At 45.2% G+C, this 21,478-nt stretch overlaps 1 protein-coding gene across 1 annotated transcript in view; it reads right to left on the bottom strand.

Moving 5' to 3' along the window:
• Nucleotides 1-21,478, bottom strand: part of BLTP2 (bridge-like lipid transfer protein family member 2) — a 748,021-nt gene that overhangs the window by 516,068 nt on the left and 210,475 nt on the right. Inside the window, exon 6 of the mRNA XM_078680109.1 lies at nucleotides 1,310-1,370. Coding sequence (XP_078536235.1) covers nucleotides 1,310-1,370 — 61 coding nt within the window. The remainder of the gene's footprint in view (nucleotides 1-1,309; nucleotides 1,371-21,478) is intronic.

Genomic DNA, 21,478 nt, shown 5'->3' with positions numbered 1-21,478 from the left:
AATTAAAAAAAACTTGCTGGGATACTTAGTGAAGCAATCGTGAAATTTAGATACTTATAAAATGACGATAATAGAAGCAAGAAAAGGACAGCCTTACAACACACATATGAACTGTACGTGGAAGAAAAAAAAGAGATTCCACTGGACAGCGATTTTATACTAAGCACCTGAGCTGCAACCTGGAAGAAAATCACAGAGTCTGGAATGAGTAACAGGGCTCACAGACCAGCTCCGGGGCTCATAGGGATTATGCTTTACACAGTCAGTCCTGGACCAGGAAACACTGCCTCACTAAGGAGAGAGAAAAACACCATCTGATGCAGCATTTCTCAAACCGTGGGTCAAAGCCAATTTTTGGTGGGTTGCCTTAGTCCAGACAATAAATAAAGATGCTCTTAAATTCTGTATTTATCTGTCACATTTGTTGTGCTTCAAAGAAAGCGGTGAAATGTCATATTATGTGTACTTCTTTGTATTTTTAACGGAGGGGGCTGGTGTTTACGAACTCCTCTCACTTTGTAGTCAGAGGGTACATGAAGTGTGGAATGAAAGAACACACAACGATATGTAATGTACCTGTAAATTAACTGTATACACTCAGCAGTTAAGAGAACAAAATTAAGCACATTTTTTGTAATTCTGTGCGATGGAAACAAAGATTCTAGTAGCGTCAGAAAATTCAAGACACTTTAGTTGGTGAAGCACAAATGATAAATATTCACTGACATCCGATTTCCACACATCATTATTTGTGTGCAGGATAGTTTTATCAGTGAAATTGTATGTCTGTGCAAACTTAGTGACCATTTCAATGGAAAATGTGCTGTCTGCAAATAACAATAGGCTACCACACAATGCTTTAGTTACATTAAAAATCGCCCACCTCATGTCCATTAAAACTAAGCGGGTCGCAAATGTTTATTGTAAAGTGGGTCAATGTTCTAAAAGGTTTGGGAAGCACTGATCTAATGCACTCGTCTAAAGTACAGACCCTGCGTTTGCTTTTAGCACACTACTTTCATACAGTGTGATCTGCACTTGTTTCCACTAAAGTTCAGCATACAGTTTAACTGTCCACAAACTTAGGAAGGATATGGATACTCTACTTCCAAGTCCGTCCGCCTCTTCCAGTAGAAAACGGCCATTATGCCCTCCTATCACCATAGCAGCCATTGCTAAGGTCATACTACTACTCTGTGCACTGGGCAAACCGGTCCAGCAAAAATTGGAAAATCCATTCACCGTCTTATTGCATACATATGGAAACTAAAGTTTTCTTCCATCCACTAAAATAAAAAATAATACTCACCAACTGACTGCTTTTTAGCACCTTGCTATTCAGTTGCTGCAGATTCACTTTACAGCCAATCCTGAGTAAGAAAAGGATTTTAGGGATAATGGTCACAAAGACAGTCACTTATATAGTCACAAGAGTAAATGCAAATCTATTGAAAGCTTACAAATAAATAGACAATCACATAGGTTTGAAAGGAACAGAAAGGGTGCAAGACCTTAACCCTTAAAACAACTATTCTGATAAGGGACACATAGTCATCTATCACCTCCTGCCATCACCTCCTCCACGAAAACTGACTATGTCCATCCTTCCACAGACTACGCTACCCTCTGTGGACTCATCCTTCTCTATGCTCCGTGGGCTGCTTTCACTATTTCTCCTCTACGAGTCAATCTCTAACTTACCTATGCTCCCGTCTCCTACTAGAATCTTTTTACCACCTCAAGTGTTGAAAGTTGCCTACTGGCCTTGCCCGATAATTATGTGGTCTGTCATGACTGACACGCCGAGTGAGGAATAAAGAGAGAGAAAGAAATAAGGAGAAAGTGAGTTGTATGTGCCATCACAGGTATAAATGCGGGGTTGAGGTACCCCAGGAAAGGGGTCGTCCGATGCTCCTGTTGTCCTAAAGAAATGGATTGAAGTGTGTTGTAATGTAACATATCTTGTTCATCCTCCCTATGCTTTCCCCTGCTACACTGCTTGGCCCTTGATGAGGTCATTGGAATGTTAGGTGGCTGAAACAGTAAGGAGATGTCAGTTGGCATGAAGGGCTGAGCAGTGGGACTGCTCCTGGTGGGGTCTCTTGACTAACTCTACTTATCTCATGGATCTGAAGAAGAAATAAAGTTATGATCCTGACTACACTTACAAACTATGGATCTTTCATTATTGTAACACTGGCGACGTTTTGTTGAGTGTCTAAGGTATCTGTTTTCTCTTTTGGGTTGTGGGTACTTCCTTGGTTACCCCATAGGCTTTTTGCCGTTTTCTAGGTTGTGGGTGACAACATAAATATATCACCCCATTAGTTTTTCTAGGTTTTGTCGAGAGTCCAAGTGTATTGTGCTCTCATTTGGATTGTGGGTAGCTTAATTGGTTACCCCCATAGGCTATATGCCATTTTCTTGGTTGTGGGTGACACAAGACTGTCACCCCATTAGTATTTCTAGACTTTTAGGGAGGAGTTTTCCCCAATTTGATTTGATTTGATTTGTTATTTGTACCGCGCTATATGGAACTTAACCCAATTAAGGGCATCAAGGCGCCTTAAGATGGAAAAAGAAGCAAAGTCATACATTGCCAGGTCAGCGTTCAAAAAGAATGAAACAGGGCTCAAAATGAAAGGTCTAATACGCTAACGAGAACAGCCAGGTTTTAATGAATTTACGAAAAACCGTTTTTGACGGCTGGTTGGCGATTTCTGGGGGGAGTGAATTCCAGAGCTTCGGCCCTAGTAGTGAAAAAGCTCTCCCACCCCATCTCGCTTTCCTGATTCTGGGAACCGTCAGCAGATTTTTGGAAGATGATCTAAGGGATCTACTGGGGACATAAGGTGTTAGACGTGCTTTGATCTCTTCAGAGCCTGAGTTAAAGACCGCACTGTGAGTCAGACAGAGAATTTTGAATGATATTCTGGCCTGAATGGGTAGCCAGTGCAACTCTCTTCTCGCCGCCGTTGCAGAAGAGCGTCTAGGTAGGTTGAGGACCAACCTGGCCGCCGCGTTCTGTGTCACTTGAAGTCGTTGGATCGCTTTCTTATTAATGCCCCCATAGAGGGCGTTGCAGTAGTCGATCCTGGACAACACCAGGGCGACCGTCGACTGCTTATGGGCCTCAAGGGACAGAAAGGGAGCGATCTTTTTTAAGGTCCGGATAATGGAACAGCAGGTGCCAGTGGTTCTATTCACCTGAAGGTCGAAAGACAGTGTTGAATCCATAATTACTCCTAGATTTCTGGCAGATTTTGCTGGGAGAGGGCATTCGCCCAGGGAGGTAGGCCACCATTCCTCACTCCACTGGTCCCGACTTCCTCCAAAGACCAATACCTCAGTTTTGTCTCCATTATACTTGAGGTAATTCCTGATCATCCAGGAGGATACTGCCTCCATGCAGAGTTTAAATGTTGCCGCGTCGTCTTGTCCAGATTGGGTTGAGGAGACAATAATTTGTGTATCGTCAGCGTACGATAACACTTGAAACCCAAAAGTTCTGATGAGTCTGGCCAGGGGGGTCACATAAATGTTGAATAGTACAGGGCTCAATGCCGAGCCCTGTGGAACCCCACACTGCACTGCTTTAGGAGGTGATAAGTAGTCGCCGAGCTTCACTTGTTGTTGTCTTTGGTGCAGAAAGGAGGATAATAGGCCCAGGGCACTTCCTCGGACCCCTATCTCCCTCAGTCTTTTGACCAGAATCGAGGGGGACAGGGTATCAAAGGCTGCTGTTAAGTCCAACAAGACCAAGAAAATGGTCCGGCCTTTGTCCACCTCCAATCTGATCTTGTCCACTACGACCGCAAGAGCGGTCTCCGTGCTGTGAGCAGCTCGAAATCCATGTTGAGAGAAATCTAGGCAATTCTCTTTCTCCAGGAATACTGTCAAATGACGGTTTAGGTGGGCTTCGAGTATTTTAGCTGGTGCCGGGAGCAGAGATATCGGGCGGAAATTTTTGAGAACCTCCGGGTTCAGTGATGCCTTCTTTAGCAGAGGTTTAACAACCGCACGTTTCCAGATTTGCGGGAAGATTCCTTCCGAGATTGCTCCATTTAGAATCCCCAGGAGAGGAGGTAAAAGAGTGTTTCTGCATGCCTTTAGGATCTTTAAAGGACAAGGGTCCAGGGGGGAGCAGGATTTAATATAATCAAGAATCCCAAAGGTGGGGAGTGGGAATACTCATTTCATCGGGATTCGTATCTGGCGACTGGCTTGCTGGCTTCATAGAATTATTGTTCAATTTCTGATTAAGGGTTTCAAGGGAAGAATGGATGTCTGCAATTTTGGTAGAAAAGAAGTCTGCTATGTTATTACATAGCAGCTGGGTGTCTGTCACAGGGTTAGCAGAGCTGGGGATAGTCAAAGAATTGATGATTTTGAACAGTTCCCTTGATGATTTTAGTTCAGAGGTCATGTTATTAAAATAGGTTATTTTCTCCTCTGTAATGGCTATTTTATATTCTTTCAAAGCAAGTTTGTGTTGGACTTTCTCCTGTGCTTTGGGGTTGGCCATCCAGGCCCTTTCCTTTTGCCTGCAGATCTGTCTCAGTGCCCTGAGTCGCTCAGTGTACCATGGGGCTGAGAGAGTCTTTCTGGCAGAGTAGTGTTTTTTGAAAGGTGCTAGAATGTCCATTGCCCTTCCGTTACTATTTGACCAGTTCCGGGCCTCCTTATTCGGGTCAGATCTTAAAAAGGAGGTAGCGCTATGTATCAAGGGGGCTAAGGTGTCATTATTTATGTTTCTGAAATTTCTTCTAGTTCCCCAGGAGTTTCCTTCGATTGGGGATATCATGGGCACTGTTAAGTTGAAAGGCACAGCTGAATGGTCTGACCAGGTGAGCGGGATCGGGGCTCCTATGCTCAGTCGGTCATCATTGGTGAAAATGCCATCTAATGTGTGGCCTGCAAGATGAGTGGCGCTCATGACTTGCTGAGTAAACCCATAAGCCTTCATGGCTTCCAGCAGCGCTATAGTATCCTTGTCTTCTGTTTTTCAAATTTCAATTGGGTGGTTATTTGCCCTATACAACATGTTTTTGTATTTTTGGGAGATGTTTTTCCCAATAGGGAGGTGATTTGCCTTTTATTATATATTTCAAAGTTTTTGGGGAAGTATGTTTTTCCCAATAGGGAGGTGATTTGCCCTTTACAGAGATGTTTCTCTAATTTTTGTATTTTGATATGGGAAGGAGGTGGTGTGAGAATGGTTTACCACCGTTGTTGGGTATGAAAAATCTGTCCCTGACTTTAATTAATTGTGTTTAGAGTGTTAGTAGGTTTAGTACTGGGTTGTTAAATCGCTGTGTTATTTGACTCCTTAATTCTGAATCTTCTTAACATTCTCTTTGTGCTTTTTCATCTTTGCACTTTTACTTCCGTGTGAATTATTTTACATGTGTGCTTATATTCAATTGTTGATTTTGATAAAAGGGGGATGTGTTGTAATGTAACATATCTTGTTCATCCTCCCTATGCTTTCCCCTGCTACACTGCTTGGCCCTTGATGAGGTCATTGGAATGTTAGGTGGCTGAAACAGTAAGGAGATGTCAGTTGGCATGAAGGGCTGAGCAGTGGGACTGCTCCTGGTGGGGTCTCTTGACTAACTCTACTTATCTCATGGATCTGAAGAAGAAATAAAGTTATGATCCTGACTACACTTACAAACTATGGATCTTTCATTATTGTAACAAAGTGATAAACAGCAAAAGTACAGGTGTGGCTGCCTCCCAATTCCCTTCTATATCCCTAGGCTGCTCATTACGTTGCCATCTCCCTGCCCAGGTCATTGCAGGCAGTTTTTCATGTGTGTGGTTCTGATTAACCAAGTTCTCTTTTAGAAAGACTGTGGCCAATAGCATGGCCACTGCAACGCCTGAACAAAGATGTACTGAATGCCCTTCTATGTCACTTGTGATCTGCTCTGGAAGAAGAGGACTAAACGTCAGCAAACAGACTACTTCTGTTGAATCCACAGCACCAAAGTAATCTTATTGGATGTCTGCTATCACTGTATGAACAGAACTCAGAGACCATGGTGCAATTTATTTTTCTAAGAGACTAACCTAAACTTTCAGAAAAATACAGTTAAGCCCAATTGGACTCCCAAAATCCAAATGCGATTTCAGAATGCAAATATGTCCTTTTTGTCTATGAACGAAAGCTCTGTGACCACCTCTAGAGGGATTACACCAGGTACAGGAAGACCACGAGTCGGGATAAAAAACATGGTGTGTTGCTGAGAAGGCTATTGTAAAAGGCACCGAGTACTGCTCAGACGTGGAACATGAGCACAAGCCCAGACCTACAGAGTTCTCATCATGGTCTACTAAGGAATCTAAAAACCAAAAAATGCTGCTTCCTGCCACACTGATTGCGAGGGAAAAGGTGAAGACACAGCTTTGTTAAGATGCTTTTCTAACGTGGCTTACCTTAGGTATTTTTACCTTATTGTAGGCCTCTATGGTACCTCGGAGGTCAACTGCAGACTGGGAAAGTTGAGTTATGTCACAAAGAAATGCTCGTACATCTCACACCTTTTTGCAGTGTCACTGAGTTGTTGTGCTAGACTATCCATGAAGGCCTGAAACCTGAGTGTGAGTGTAGTGGATGGATCACTCCAACGCAGGGTGTACATTCAAAGAAGTTTATTGAAAAGGAAGAGTCCACGACGCACCCAGAGAAGTCGGTCGGAAACAGCCACAGCAGTAGCCACAGCAGGAACTGCTGTGGAACCTAACCATCGCCCGGGAACGTGAGGCAGTAAGTAACACATTAAAGGGCACGCAGGGTTATCGTGTGTCCTCAATAAAGAATGTAACAGCAATGCACAAGTAACACTTACTTCATCACCTTTCCCTTTACAACAACAAAAGATAAAATAAACTTTGCGGGTTATACATTACAAACGGTATCAAAAATGATACAGTACTAAAGATATCAGCATGGAGGAGAAACACAACCACACGTTTAGTATATTACAAAGTCTCTAAATTTCGAAGGAGCTTCGATAGTGCGGGACCTTACTACTGAAGTGTCAATAGGGGGAGACACAGAGGTGCTGCCTGAAATGGGTAGTGAGATAATGGGACTAATAGATATACCCCCATCAGTTGAAGCTGAAGTAGCAAACGAAACAGGTGTTACACCTTGCTGCAAAGGTTTGTTTGCTACGTTTATCGTAGGTTGCACCCAAGTTACGCAGTCTGATTGTAAAGCAGGTTTAGTACTGTCAATAATGATGTTGGCTTGCAGAGGTGTCAATCTGACCAATTGATGTTTGTTCCACCACCCTCTGCCCGCTAATAATATAGAAGGTTTGCCGGCCCTTTCCACCTGGACTCGGACTGAATAGGTGGGTTGTCCTTTGGTGACTTTCATGGGACTTTTTCTGAGCACCCAATCACCTACTGTGAATGGTTGCAAGGATACATTGTGTTATTTGTCAAAGTACTCTTTCGTGTTATGCTGTGAGTGTGTCACTTTGGAAACAGGTTTCCTTGTCTACCCGATCATCTGACCAAGATGGAAATAAGTTTGTGTGAGCTTCTCTGCCTCTAATCAGGGAAAATGGCATAGCACCTGTGGTACAATGTGGGGCATGTTATAACACGTTAACGAACATTCCAACATCCATGTTGCTTGCCAATGCGGTTTGCACCCCTTCCTTGATGAATCTGTTGCCCCTTTCTACCAAGCCATTGCAGAAAAGGAAAATACATAGCTGTCTGTATGTGTATCATGTCATGTTGTGGAAAACCTTTGGACATGCGATCAGATGTAAAGTGATAACCATTATCCGCAACTACTTCTTTAGGTGAACCTTCAATAAAGAAACCTTGTCTGAAAATGTCAATAGCTGGCTCAGAGTCTGTAGATTTCACAAAAGAAAAGTACATCCATTTTGAATGATAATCTATCAAAAGTACCAAGTACCTAATATGGTCAGGTAAAAAAATGAATGGTCCTGAAAAGTCTAATCCTAATATCTCCCATGCGGCATTAGGATACTGGACAGGACGCAAAGGGGTGTTGTGCGTCTTCCAGTGTTTATCAGAAATTAGACATTCAGGCACCTCTCAATCAAGAACCTTACGTGGGCACCAATCCCTGGCCACCAGTAGTACTGTTTAATTTTCATGATGGTTTTGGTAGAACCTAAATGGCCTTGGTGTGCATGTTTAATGATAGAATCCCTTACTTTTGTCAGAGGTAGATACAAAACCCACCTCATGATTAAACCATTGGCTAAAGACAGTTCATCTGCTACTTGAGCAAATGATTTTAATGTTCTGCTTAGTATTCTATTTCTGGCCAACCTTGAACAACATACTCACAGACTTTGCTCCAGGTTTCATCCTCCTGACAAGCAGTCAACCAGTCCAATTCACTCAGACCTGCACTCAATTCAGGATTAATGGCATCCAAAAACGCCACACTGACTAAATCATCCATAAAGTCGTCCTCTTCAAAGTCTTCTACAGGCATTCATTCAAGGCAGTCTGCCGGAACATTTTTTCCCCTAGGTACATGCCTAATTTCAAACACGAATTCTTGTAATTTGGACCCTAATATTGTTAATCTTGCTGACAAATTGTTATTGGCTCCATTGGAAAGATGTGCGCAAGGGGTCTGTGATCTGTTTGTAGAATAAACATATGACCCCAGATGTACATTTTGAATTTGTGAATGGCCCAGACATAAACTAAAGCCTCCCGTTCGATTGTGCTATATTGTTTCTTGCATTGTTTGAGTGCTCATGAGGCGAATACAACTGTATTTTCTTTACCTGTTTGCTTTTGGCTTAAAATAGCTCCGGGACCAATTTGACTCATGTGTACAATGATAAAATAAGGTGGTCTCTTGAAAAGCACTTAAGGCTGGAGCTTTCTCAATGAGTGCTTTGACGAGAACGAACGCTGTTTCTTTGTTTTGAGACCATGTGTACTTAGGCCCTTTTCTTAATAAGGACCTGAGAGGTACCACAGCTTGCACATATTCGAGACCAACCCTGGCTTTGTACTGAGGGAGGCCAAGAAAGGAGCATAAAGCATTCCTGTTATTGGTAGCCCTAGCCTCCTTGATGGTCTTGATGAGTGACAATTTGGGTTTTATGCCTAAACTGGATATTGCATCAACCAGATAATCCAGTTCATTTGGGGCAAACTTGCATTTATCTTTCCTGATTGTCATGTTTCTTTGAGTAACAATATCCAAAACTTGATGTAGCAACCGGTTATGCTCTTCTAAGGTATCAGCATGGATAGGACATCGTCCTGGTAAGCCTGTACACCCTTACGATTGCCAAACAGATTATACATCAGTTTTTGAAAGACGACTTCAGCATACGCCAAACCGAATGGCAATCTCAGGTACTTGTAGGCTCCGAATGGTGTGATAAACAGAGTATGTTCTTGTTAGTCTGTGTCTAGGGCAACTTGGTGGTAGGCAGACCTCAAGTCAATCAAGGAAAACAATTTTGAACTTCCCAAATTGGCTAACAACTCATGTATTTTAGGGAGGGGAAGACAGTCTATGAAATTGATGGCATTAAGACTCCTCAAATCAGCACATAGTCTGATTTCTCCAGACTTTTTGCATGCAACCACAATGGGTGTGACCCAAAGTAAGGAGCCACATGGTTCAATGATCCCTTGAGAGCATAAACTTTGCAGAATGGTTTTGAGTTCTTCTCTCACACTGATAGGAATGGGTCTTACTTTATGAACCACAGGTTGAGCATAAGGCTTGAGCCTTACGCAACGCTCAAAGTCTTTTACATTGCCCCATTCCTCACGAAATACATTCTTAAATTGAGTAAGAATACCTTGTCGAGGATCTGTAAGGTTGCATACGTATTCTATAGTTAAATCCCCCAAGACAATAGGATTATCAGAACCAGGCTTCAAAATAATGCCCATTTTTGCTAAATCCCGCCACCCGATAATATTTTTACCTCTGATGGCTAGATACATTTTATTACAGAAAAGGGGGTGGTGATGAACAGAGTGTCTGAATTAAGCAGACCACTCTTACCCAGTCCAAAGATCAGGGCTTGATCCATCACCGTTATTTATCTCACTGCCCCATCCCAGCTCAGAACCTGGCTATATGCAAATTAGTCTGTCCCTGGCCCAGTGCATCATGGGAACAGGGCAGACCAAACTACAAAGCCAATTCTTCACCAGAAAGGAGACAAGCTACCGGGGACCGGTTTCTGGCATTTCAGCCTCTTCGGCCCGGCTTGCTTGAATCCTGATCGTGCAGTGAGAAAGGGACTCATGTCTGAGTATACCCTGCCACACCTATAGTGGCCAAAAACGATACAGAAAAGGGGGTGGTGATGAACAGAGTGTCTGAATTAAGCAGACCACTCTTACCCAGTCCAAAGATCAGGGCTTGATCCATCACCGTTATTTATCTCACTGCCCCATCCCAGCTCAGAACCTGGCTATATGCAAATTAGTCTGTCCCTGGCCCAGTGCATCATGGGAACAGGGCAGACCAAACTACAAAGCCAATTCTTCACCAGAAAGGAGACAAGCTACCGGGGACCGGTTTCTGGCATTTCAGCCTCTTCGGCCCGGCTTGCTTGAATCCTGATGGAGCAGTGAGAAAGGGACTCATGTCTGAGTATACCCTGCCACACCTATAGTGGCCAAAAACGATACAGAAAAGGGGGTGGTGATGAACAGAGTGTCTGAATTAAGCAGACCACTCTTACCCAGTCCAAAGATCAGGGCTTGATCCATCACCGTTATTTATCTCACTGCCCCATCCCAGCTCAGAACCTGGCTATATGCAAATTAGTCTGTCCCTGGCCCAGTGCATCATGGGAACAGGGCAGACCAAACTACAAAGCCAATTCTTCACCAGAAAGGAGACAAGCTACCGGGGACCGGTTTCTGGCATTTCAGCCTCTTCGGCCCGGCTTGCTTGAATCCTGATGGAGCAGTGAGAAAGGGACTCATGTCTGAGTATACCCTGCCACACCTATAGTGGCCAAAAACGATACAGAAAAGGGGGTGGTGATGAACAGAGTGTCTGAATTAAGCAGACCACTCTTACCCAGTCCAAAGATCAGGGCTTGATCCATCACCGTTATTTATCTCACTGCCCCATCCCAGCTCAAAACCTGGCTATATGCAAATTAGTCTGTCCCTGGCCCAGTGCATCATGGGAACAGGGCAGACCAAACTACAAAGCCAATTCTTCACCAGAAAGGAGACAAGCTACCGGGGACCGGTTTCTGGCATTTCAGCCTCTTCGGCCCGGCTTGCTTGAATCCTGATGGAGCAGTGAGAAAGGGACTCATGTCTGAGTATACCCTGCCACACCTATAGTGGCCAAAAACGATACAGAAAAGGGGGTGGTGATGAACAGAGTGTCTGAATTAAGCAGACCACTCTTACCCAGTCCAAAGATCAGGGCTTGATCCATCACCGTTATTTATCTCACTGCCCCATCCCAGCTCAGAACCTGGCTATATGCAAATTAGTCTGTCCCTGGCCCAGTGCATCATGGGAACAGGGCAGACCAAACTACAAAGCCAATTCTTCACCAGAAAGGAGACAAGCTACCGGGGACTGGTTTCTGGCATTTCAGCCTCTTCGGCCCAGCTTGCTTGAATCCTGATGGAGCAGTGAGAAAGGGACTCATGTCTGAGTATACCCTGCCACACCTATAGTGGCCAAAAACGATACAGAAAAGAGGGTGGTGATGAACAGAGTGTCTGAATTAAGCAGACCACTCTTACCCAGTCCAAAGATCAGGGCTTGATCCATCACCGTTATTTATCTCACTGCCCCATCCCAGCTCAGAACCTGGCTATATGCAAATTAGTCTGTCCCTGGCCCAGTGCATCATGGGAACAGGGCAGACCAAACTACAAAGCCAATTCTTCACCAGAAAGGAGACAAGCTACCGGGGACCGGTTTCTGGCATTTCAGCCTCTTCGGCCCGGCTTGCTTGAATCCTGATGGAGCAGTGAGAAAGGGACTCATGTCTGAGTATACCCTGCCACACCTATAGTGGCCAAAAACGATACAGAAAAGGGGGTGGTGATGAACAGAGTGTCTGAATTAAGCAGACCACTCTTACCCAGTCCAAAGATCAGGGCTTGATCCATCACCGTTATTTATCTCACTGCCCCATCCCAGCTCAGAACCTGGCTATATGCAAATTAGTCTGTCCCTGGCCCAGTGCATCATGGGAACAGGGCAGACCAAACTACAAAGCCAATTCTTCACCAGAAAGGAGACAAGCTACCGGGGACCGGTTTCTGGCATTTCAGCCTCTTCGGCCCGGCTTGCTTGAATCCTGATGGAGCAGTGAGAAAGGGACTCATGTCTGAGTATACCCTGCCACACCTATAGTGGCCAAAAACGATACAGAAAAGGGGGTGGTGATGAACAGAGTGTCTGAATTAAGCAGACCACTCTTACCCAGTCCAAAGATCAGGGCTTGATCCATCACCGTTATTTATCTCACTGCCCCATCCCAGCTCAGAACCTGGCTATATGCAAATTAGTCTGTCCCTGGCCCAGTGCATCATGGGAACAGGGCAGACCAAACTACAAAGCCAATTCTTCACCAGAAAGGAGACAAGCTACCGGGGACCGGTTTCTGGCATTTCAGCCTCTTCGGCCCGGCTTGCTTGAATCCTGATGGTAGTTTGGTTTGCCCTGTTCCCATCATGCACTGGGACAGGAACAGACTAATTTGCATATAGCCAAGTTCTGAGCTGGGATGGTGCAGTGAGCTAAAAAACGGTGATGGATCAAGCCCTGATCTTTGGACTGGGTAAGAGTGGTCTGCTTAATTCAGGCACTCTGTTCATCACCACCCCCTTTTCTGAATCATTTTGTCCACCATAAGCGTGGAAGGGTATACTCAGATGTGAGTCCCTTGCTCATTGCACCATCAGGATTCAAGCAAGCCGGGCCGACGAGGCTGAAATGCCAGAAACCGGTCCCCGGTAGCTTGTTTCCTTCCCAGTATAAGAATTGGCTTGGTAGTTTGGTTTGCCCTGTTCCCATCATGCACTGGGACAGGAACAGACTAATTTGCATATAGCCAAGTTCTGAGCTGGGATGGTGCAGTGAGCTAAAAAACGGTGATGGATCAAGCCCTGATCTTTGGACTGGGTAAGAGTGGTCTGCTTAATTCAGGCACTCTGTTCATCACCACCCCCTTTTCTGAATCATTTTGTCCACCATAAGCGTGGAAGGGTATACTCAGATGTGAGTCCCTTGCTCATTGCACCATCAGGATTCAAGCAAGCCGGGCCGACGAGGCTGAAATGCCAGAAACCGGTCCCCGGTAGCTTGTTTCCTTCCCAGTATAAGAATTGGCTTGGTAGTTTGGTTTGCCCTGTTCCCATCATGCACTGGGACAGGAACAGACTAATTTGCATATAGCCAAGTTCTGAGCTGGGATGGTGCAGTGAGCTAAAAAACGGTGATGGATCAAGCCCTGATCTTTGGACTGGGTAAGAGTGGTCTGCTTAATTCAGGCACTCTGTTCATCACCACCCCCTTTTCTGAATCATTAGATACATTTTATTGACGGTTTCTCTACCCAAGCAGGCTAGTTTGGCAGAAAAGAATCCTAGCATGTCTATGTCCTTTTCACCAAATGCCTTTGGGTTGACATCACTGGGAGACAGCTCTCTATGCCAGAGTTCGTGGAATGTGGTATCTCACAAAATGGTAAAAGGGGGCCGGAATATGCCAGCATATGCATAGTTGCGCCATCAATGCTGGCCTCACATGTGGGACCTTTGATTGGAATACTTACAGAATTACATTCAATTGTTAAGACTACATTACTAACTGAGAATTGAGTCAGTGTATTCGTCCACTTGTGTGTCAATAGAGCGGATTCTTACCGTGTTCTAATTACTTCTGCAAATTGAATGAAAATGTCCTGATTTTACAAACAAAAGAGACAACGTTTTCCTGAAGCTGGGCATCCCGCAAAGCTACCAATGTGACTCTTGGAGTCACATCTGAAACAAAAAGAACCAGCTTTGCGCGGAGTAGGTCTGGTACTCTTCTACTTATAGTATTCACAGCACATATGTGGTGTGCTTGAGTATTGTCCTTTCTTGTCAGGGTGCTGACTGTAGCATCGCTATGCAGGGGCTTGGTGGAAATGAGAGAAGGTTCAATGCTCTACGCTAAGTCAATGACCTCATCAAGGGTGGGGTGGCGGCAATTTAATATTCTTTCCTGTATTTTCCGTGAAGAACAGCTAAATACAAACTGATCACATATGCTGGTATCGACAGTGGGACCAATTTCGCAAGTGGACGCTAATATTCTGAGTTCTGCAACATATTCCTCCGCACTTTCACCTTCGGCCTGTTTGTGCTTAAAGAAATTGTGATGCTCTAGCATGATGTTGGGTTCTGTTGCAAATTTTTTTTTTTTACCGCTCCAGAGGCTTGATGTAAATATTCCATCGCGAATGGCTAGAACGACCAGCACAAGCTTGAATACGAGGTAAATTATCGACGATCTGTTGAGCAGCACGTCCAAGACTGCCAGATAATAGGGCACATTTTCTTTGTGGATTGTAATTGCCAGCATCAATTGCCACAAGATGATTTTCAAAAAGGTCTGAGCCACTCTGACCATTTGATGGCTGGTTTACCTGATTTTCTGATATGCGCACGGATGCATCGCACATGGAACTATGCTCATGGAATATTAACGGGCTTTACAACAAAGCAGCTGACACTGACTTCCAACAATACGTTAAATCGTTTGACATCATCCTCCTCCAGGAAACATGGCTGGAAGAGCCGATTCATCTAGAGGTCTACACCTGCCATCATTCCCCAGCTACAAGGAAAAGCAAGTTTGGTCGGCTGTCAGGAGAACTAGCAACTTACCTTAAAATATCAACTATCGGCTATGCGCGGGCACTCACCACTAATTCCTCAGCCATAAACTCAGTAGAGTTATCTCTTAACTTCGGGGGCAAGAAGAAAGAGTTCCAGCTGACCAACATCTACATCAACCCTAAAAAGAAGAGGCAGGAGGGGAAACTCCTAATGGACCACTTACATTACGTTATGGCAACTAGAACTTCACCAAATCTAATTTTGTCTGGTGATTTTAATCAATGAATCTTAGGGTCCTCCGTTAGCAGTGACATTCAGGCCCAGTCATACTACTGGAATATACCATCCCAGTCATTTAGCAGCCAATGCAAGGCATTCAAGTCTGCTAAAGCGCTACTGGAAGATCTGGAAAACATGGGCCTAAGGGTCTTAAACTGAAGATTCCCAGAGGATTCACCATCTGTGGCCACATTCACCTCAGGCAAGACAACCTTTTCGATCCATTTCACGCTAGTCTCCCTCACGCTATTTCATCACGTTTTGAGCTTCAATTTAGGGGACAAGGGCGACAGCGACCATCGCCCTCAAGAAGTTAGTCTAGGTGCTCTTCGTGATGCTATTCTTCCAAACGCAATAGGTCCGCAGGATAGTCACACCATCAATCTTAAAATAATCAAAACTTCAGTAGCAAACACTGTGGAGGTACTTCAAGCTGCAAAAATCCAACTGAACTCCTCAAACTATCCTTCGGGCAACACAGTAGCAGGTTGGGAACAATTCACGGCTGAGTTTGCAAACAACTATTCAACAACTGTACGGCATTTTTCGGCTCATGCATCTGGTGTCACAATGAAGATCTCTGACACCCAGAAACTGGCCATGAAATGCCACAAAAAAGCGATTAATAAATCTTTAAGACTGTTGAAGAAAAGCCCGGGGGATGGAAGTCTTCTAACACAGCTCCATAAGCATTGTGCTGATCTCAAAAAACTGAAATAGGCAATCAAAAGAACTAATGAAGAAGACTTCTGGGCCAAACTCCATCATGCTTCCAATGGCAACAACAGCACCCAGTTTTGGTCGATTATAAACAAATTGTTGAATCCGAAAAACAATGGCATAACATCCTATATAACGAAATCGTCTTGGGAATCATTTATTGACTAACACTTTTATCATCAGGACGGCAAATCAAGTGAGCCTCATAATTTTTGGGATGGCCGACAACCTCAAACATGCTCACCACGTGAAGATGTCAAACTTGTACCTTCCGCGGCCCAAATTAGGAAATTAATTTCCAAAGGTAGGAAAGACGGCGCAGCTGGGCCTAGCGGTATTCCGCCGGCCCTCTTTAAACTCGAACCGGAATACTGGGCTGACATGTTGATCCCCCTCTATTCCTCCGTCAATAACTCTGGGCGCCTTCCTGCCTCATGGAGGGGCTCAATCATTTCACCGATCTACAAGGCGGGGGATAGAACAATCCCAAAAAACTACCGCCTGATTGCACTCCTTGACATTGAGGCTAAATACTTTGCAGGCCTCCTATTGATCCAGCTGCGAGAATGGGCTGCAAACCTAAGCGTAATACCATCCAGCCAAACAGGATTTTGTAAAGACATGGGTACAACAACTAACCTGATGGCCATTTCGTTACTCATTGACAAGGCTATGGCGACCAAACAGGCCCTCCACCTCTGTTTTGTGGACTTCAAGGCGGCCTTTGACAATGTCAACCGAGGATTCCTCTGGCGAAAACTGGCCTCCTGGGGGATCCCCTCGCCCCTACTAAGCCTCCTGATTGAATTGCACACGAACACGTGGGTCCAGGTAAAGCTTGGGAACGGATCACACCTCTCTCTACCACAAAGGGCCTAAAGCAGGGGTGCGTGTTAGCTCCAACCTTTTTCAATCTATTCACAGCTGACCTGCCACCTGCCCTAGAGGCTTGCAATTCCCATGCCCCCTGGTTAGGGGGCAAAGCCCTGCCCAGCATATCCTATGCGGACGACGTGGTCCTGGTCAGCCACACGAAAGTTGGTCTTCAAAATGTTATTAACACGCTTCATGGTTATGCCGCCGAAAACCTGCTAGAAGTGAATGTCAGCAAGACAAAAAGCTCTATCCATATCTGGGAACAAAAAGTCGCACACTTGGTCGCTTGGCACAAAAGTAATTTCAAACTGCTCTGAATATAAATATCTTGGGATCCTAGTCGACAAAGGCGGCCGCTTCCAAAACCAACTAGAGGCCATCAAGAGGAAAGGCATGCTAATAACCACGACACTGAAACAGCTAAAATCCAACTTGAGCGGTGAGACTCTACTGCCACTACTTCGAGTAGCTAAAATCAAAATAGAGTCATCAATTACATACGGCAGCGAGGCCCTAAGAGGAACTGATGCAAAACTTCTGGACGCAACTATTTCAAAGGCCTATAGACTTCTCTTCAATTTGCCATCCTATACTTCACAAGCCCAGATTCGGCTAGAATTTGGCCTGACATGCCAAACGCTTGCACGAAGAGGGTCATACATTAAGTGCTGGCATAAATTAAAGAACTCTTCAGAAAACACCTTGAACCGACAGCTCTGGCAAGACATGATTAGTTCATCTAGAATGCCAGCGAAAAAATACTTAGAGGAGTCCCTGACCATCACAGGACTGAAAGAGCTATGGGAGACTCCTCTATCGCACGCGCAATTCAAGCATACAGTGAACAAGAGCCTAAAGAGACACTCGCACATATAAAACACCGGGACTCCAAGCATATTTTGGCCTGGGGTACGGCCGGAAAACTAAAGAAGCCTTTTTAAAATATAGGCTTGGGATCCTACCTGCCATCCCTCACCTACCACCTTGGCTGAGATTGAATCACAGGACCAAATGCCGGCTTTGCGGTACAGGGTCGAAGACTTAGAACATCTACTATGCAATTGTTCGAGGATGAATGAGGAAAGAGTAGCCCTGTTGAAAACAGCCTTTAACGAACTAGGAGTCCGCACATGCAGACAAGCCGTCCTCGCCTGTTTTGATCCCGGTCTCCCGCCACTAAACGGGAAGCTGGTGAAATTCCTGAAACTAGTAGAACAGAAACAAAGAATCCAGGCACTTATTGATTTATTTATTTATTTATTGCATGATTAATAAAAATCTTTGCAATGACTCTTTGTAAAAAAAAAAAAAAGCTGGAAGAGATACGCAATCAAGAATTTTGCAGAAAGAGTTAAAAACAATAAAAGAAAGTTAAGAATATGGAAAAAAGATCCAAGTAAACTGATACAATGCGTTGACTTTGTATAAAAAAAAGGCATTCAACATTTACTTAGTCTTTGTTTGTTAAAAAAAGAGTTATCTTAAAGTGCAAAAGCAGATGTTTTTTAGAATCAAGTTCAGTCTCTGGCCTCTGGGTTCTGGGTCATGAATCTGAGTTTTGAAGCGTGTTGACTGATTTCATGAAACGCACTAGACTACAGGTTAATTGGATGTCATCTCCATTAAAGCTGATCAACAGGGCTTGTCTTCGAGTTTGCACGCCATGTGGATTCCAGAGCTGAGTTAGTTGGCCCCTTCGGGTACTATCTAGAGCTTTACAGCTGCATAACAAGTGTAGAACATCCTCCTTTGGATTGTCGCAAAGCCTGCATTTAAGATTAAAATCCAGGCGTTTCCATGGGGGAAGATGTTCATTTGACAGGATTACCCCCATCCTCAGCCGCAGGAACTCTTCCTTCACCTTCCTTGAAAAGCTGGTACTGAGGTATGGCTGAGGTAGGGCGCTAGTGTAGCCTTGGATTACGAACCACCCGTGTGATCTCCTGGTTAATGCTGCTTTGTCTTCTTCCATAGAAAGAATTTTCACTAACTTATTGACCAGGCGTTTGAAGCACTTTTGTGAACAGCTCGAGTCCCAGAGGTCTTTTAATGCAAGGGATTTTATTGCTGCTTGAAGGTAGACCATTGCTGGGGATCCCTTGTTTGTCTACAGCTCTTTCCAAAGGTTGGCGTTCAGGGAGTCTGTTACATCGTTCTTTACTTTGTACCAGCATTTTGCATACGCGCCCTTGCGCGCAATTTGCTGCTTCTGTAAACCGAAATCCAGCCTTAGCTGTGCTGGGGAGGTATACGGTGGTAATGAGAAAAGTATTCGAAGTGTTTTGCTGATCACAATATCTAAGATGTCTTCATCTCTCCCTCTCATGCATTCGCTGCCGTATGTTATTGATGGTAACAGTTTTGCGCGAAATATGTCCAGCAAAGGGATTAAGTTTGGGCCCGCTATTTTACTTTTGATGTTTTTTAAAGCAATGGCCAGTGAAATCCCTCTGTTTTTTAATGTTGCTGCATGTCGCTGGAAAGAGCCGTTGGAGTCAAAGGTTATTCCCAGGTATTTGTATTCTTTGACTGTTTCAATTTTCTGGTCATGCGGAGACCATTGAAATGCTTGACTTTTTAATTTTTGATTAAAAACCATCACTTTTGTTTTTTCCGTATTTATGGCCCCAATGGAGATAGCATGCAAGGAGACGCTCGTGCACAGAGAGAGAGGTCGCGTTGGAGGGTCAGCGAGTCTATGAGCGCGCGGTGGTGCTGGGCCCAAGGATTATAATTAAATAACAAATCTTGAAACACTCACTAAGAGCTGAGAGGACTCCAGAAGAGACTCCGGCATGGGCAGCACAGCGGAAGTCGTCAACTGGTAGATTGAAAGCTGAACTGCTGGCAGTATGGTGGTGAAGCTACAGTAAGGGCGGAGAGCTGTCGGCGCCTGGATTTGAAGTTGGGGCTTGCTGGGCATAAGATGATCGTCAGTGGGCTATAAAAGAGCGGGGAAAGATCCCATTCTTGTCACCAATATGTAGTGGCTGGAGCACTCCGATGTAGAGGGAACATTCAAAGAAGTCTATTGGAAAGGAGGAGCCCACGACGCACCCAGAGCAGCTGGCAGGAAACAGCCACAGCAGGAACTGCTGTGGAACCCAACCATCGCCCGGGAAGTCGAGGCAACTTCGTAAGTAAATAACACATTCAAGAGCATACGGGGTTTCCACGTGTCCTCAATAAAGAATGTAACAACAATCCACAAGTAACATTTACTACAGTGAGGCAGACTAACAGAGAACTCTTACGGGGTGTCTTTGAAACACACATTACCGCCTAGAACACCAAACACACGAGTCCTACAAAACAGAGTGTGATTCGTACAAGTCAAGACCTTTCTGAATTTGTTCTGAAGGTGTGATACCACATAAGCTAGACACCGTTATTACATTTAACCTTGCATCCACAGATAGTTTTAATGACAGAGTAGTGTTGAAATGTAACTTACAATGTGGCTGAGGAAAATATATTTTAATATGCTACTAAACAATTACATGTATTGTGTGCTATTGTAGAATCCATCTGAGCTGTCCTAGGAACATCGCCCTTCAAGAGTGCGCATTGAGTGGGCGTGGTCTAGATAGCGCTGCCTGCCCCTTATCCAAATAATCCTGCCTTTATGTGCTGCCTAATGACACCCACCCTCCCCCGGGGTGGACGGAAGACAGATGGCCCACAGGCCACACCGAAAAGCGCTGCAAGATCCTCAAGCCAGAGTGGAGGAGGAGGGGCTGCGATAGGCCCGGGCCTGAGGACACAAGATAGGCATACGTGCACGGGCAGAAGGCACAACCCTGCTGACCAACACCTACAACGCCTGCAAGCGGCCTAGATATGGGGTCGAATGCCCCCAAAAGATGGAACCATGCGCAGAGCTGCCAACCTTGGAAACATTTCCACAGTGTGAACCTTCAGATGATTCACATGAGTGTGCATAGTAGCTCGCGTTGCGAAAGTTAAAACAATCAATCAATCAGGGGGCTTGTACAGCGCGCTACTCACCCGTGAGGGTCTGAAGGCACTGGGGGGGGGGGCGGCGGCTCCGGAATCAGTTGAAGAGCCAGGTATTGAGGTCTTTCCTGAACGTGTGCAGGGTCGGGGAGCGTCTGATGTTCACCGTGAGCTCATTCCACGTCTTGGCTGCGATGTAGGAAAAAGCTCTCCGCCCGGTTCTGTGTCTGCGGATGCGGGGGACCTCTGCCAGGGCGAGGTGGGCGGAGCGGAGGTATTTGGGTCTGATGTTGGTAGGGATTTGTAGGCGTGAGTGAGGAGTTTGAAGGTGACCTTCTTCTCGACGGGGAGCCAGTGGAGGCCTCGTAGGTGTTGGGTCATGTACTCATGTCGCAGTGTCCAGAGGACAAGTCTGGCTGCGGCGTTCTGGATGGTCTGAAGACTAGGCAGGAGGATTTTGTTGATTCCGGTGTAGAGGGCGTTGCCATAATCTAGTCTGCTGGTGATGAGCGCGTGGGTGACGGTCCTTCTGCAGTCGGGGGGGATCCACTTGAAAGTCTTACGCAGGATGCGAAGGCAGTTGAAGCTGGTGGAGGCGACGGCGTTGCCTGGCGGTTCATGGAGAGGGAGGAGTCGAGGATGATGCAGAGGTTTCTAGCGTGGTCAGTGGGGGTGGGTGGGCTCCTGAGGGCAGAGAGCCACCCGGTGCTGGTCCAGGCGGAGGTGCAGGGCCCGAGGATGAGGACTTCGGTCTTCTCTGAGTTTAGCTTCAGCCCGCTGTCCTTCAT

Source organism: Lissotriton helveticus, chromosome 3_1 (genome assembly GCF_964261635.1).
Source record: "Lissotriton helveticus chromosome 3_1, aLisHel1.1, whole genome shotgun sequence".
Taxonomy (NCBI): Eukaryota; Metazoa; Chordata; class Amphibia; order Caudata; family Salamandridae; genus Lissotriton; species Lissotriton helveticus.
Note: the sequence above shows the minus strand (reverse complement) of the source record. Positions and strands in the feature narration are given on the sequence as shown.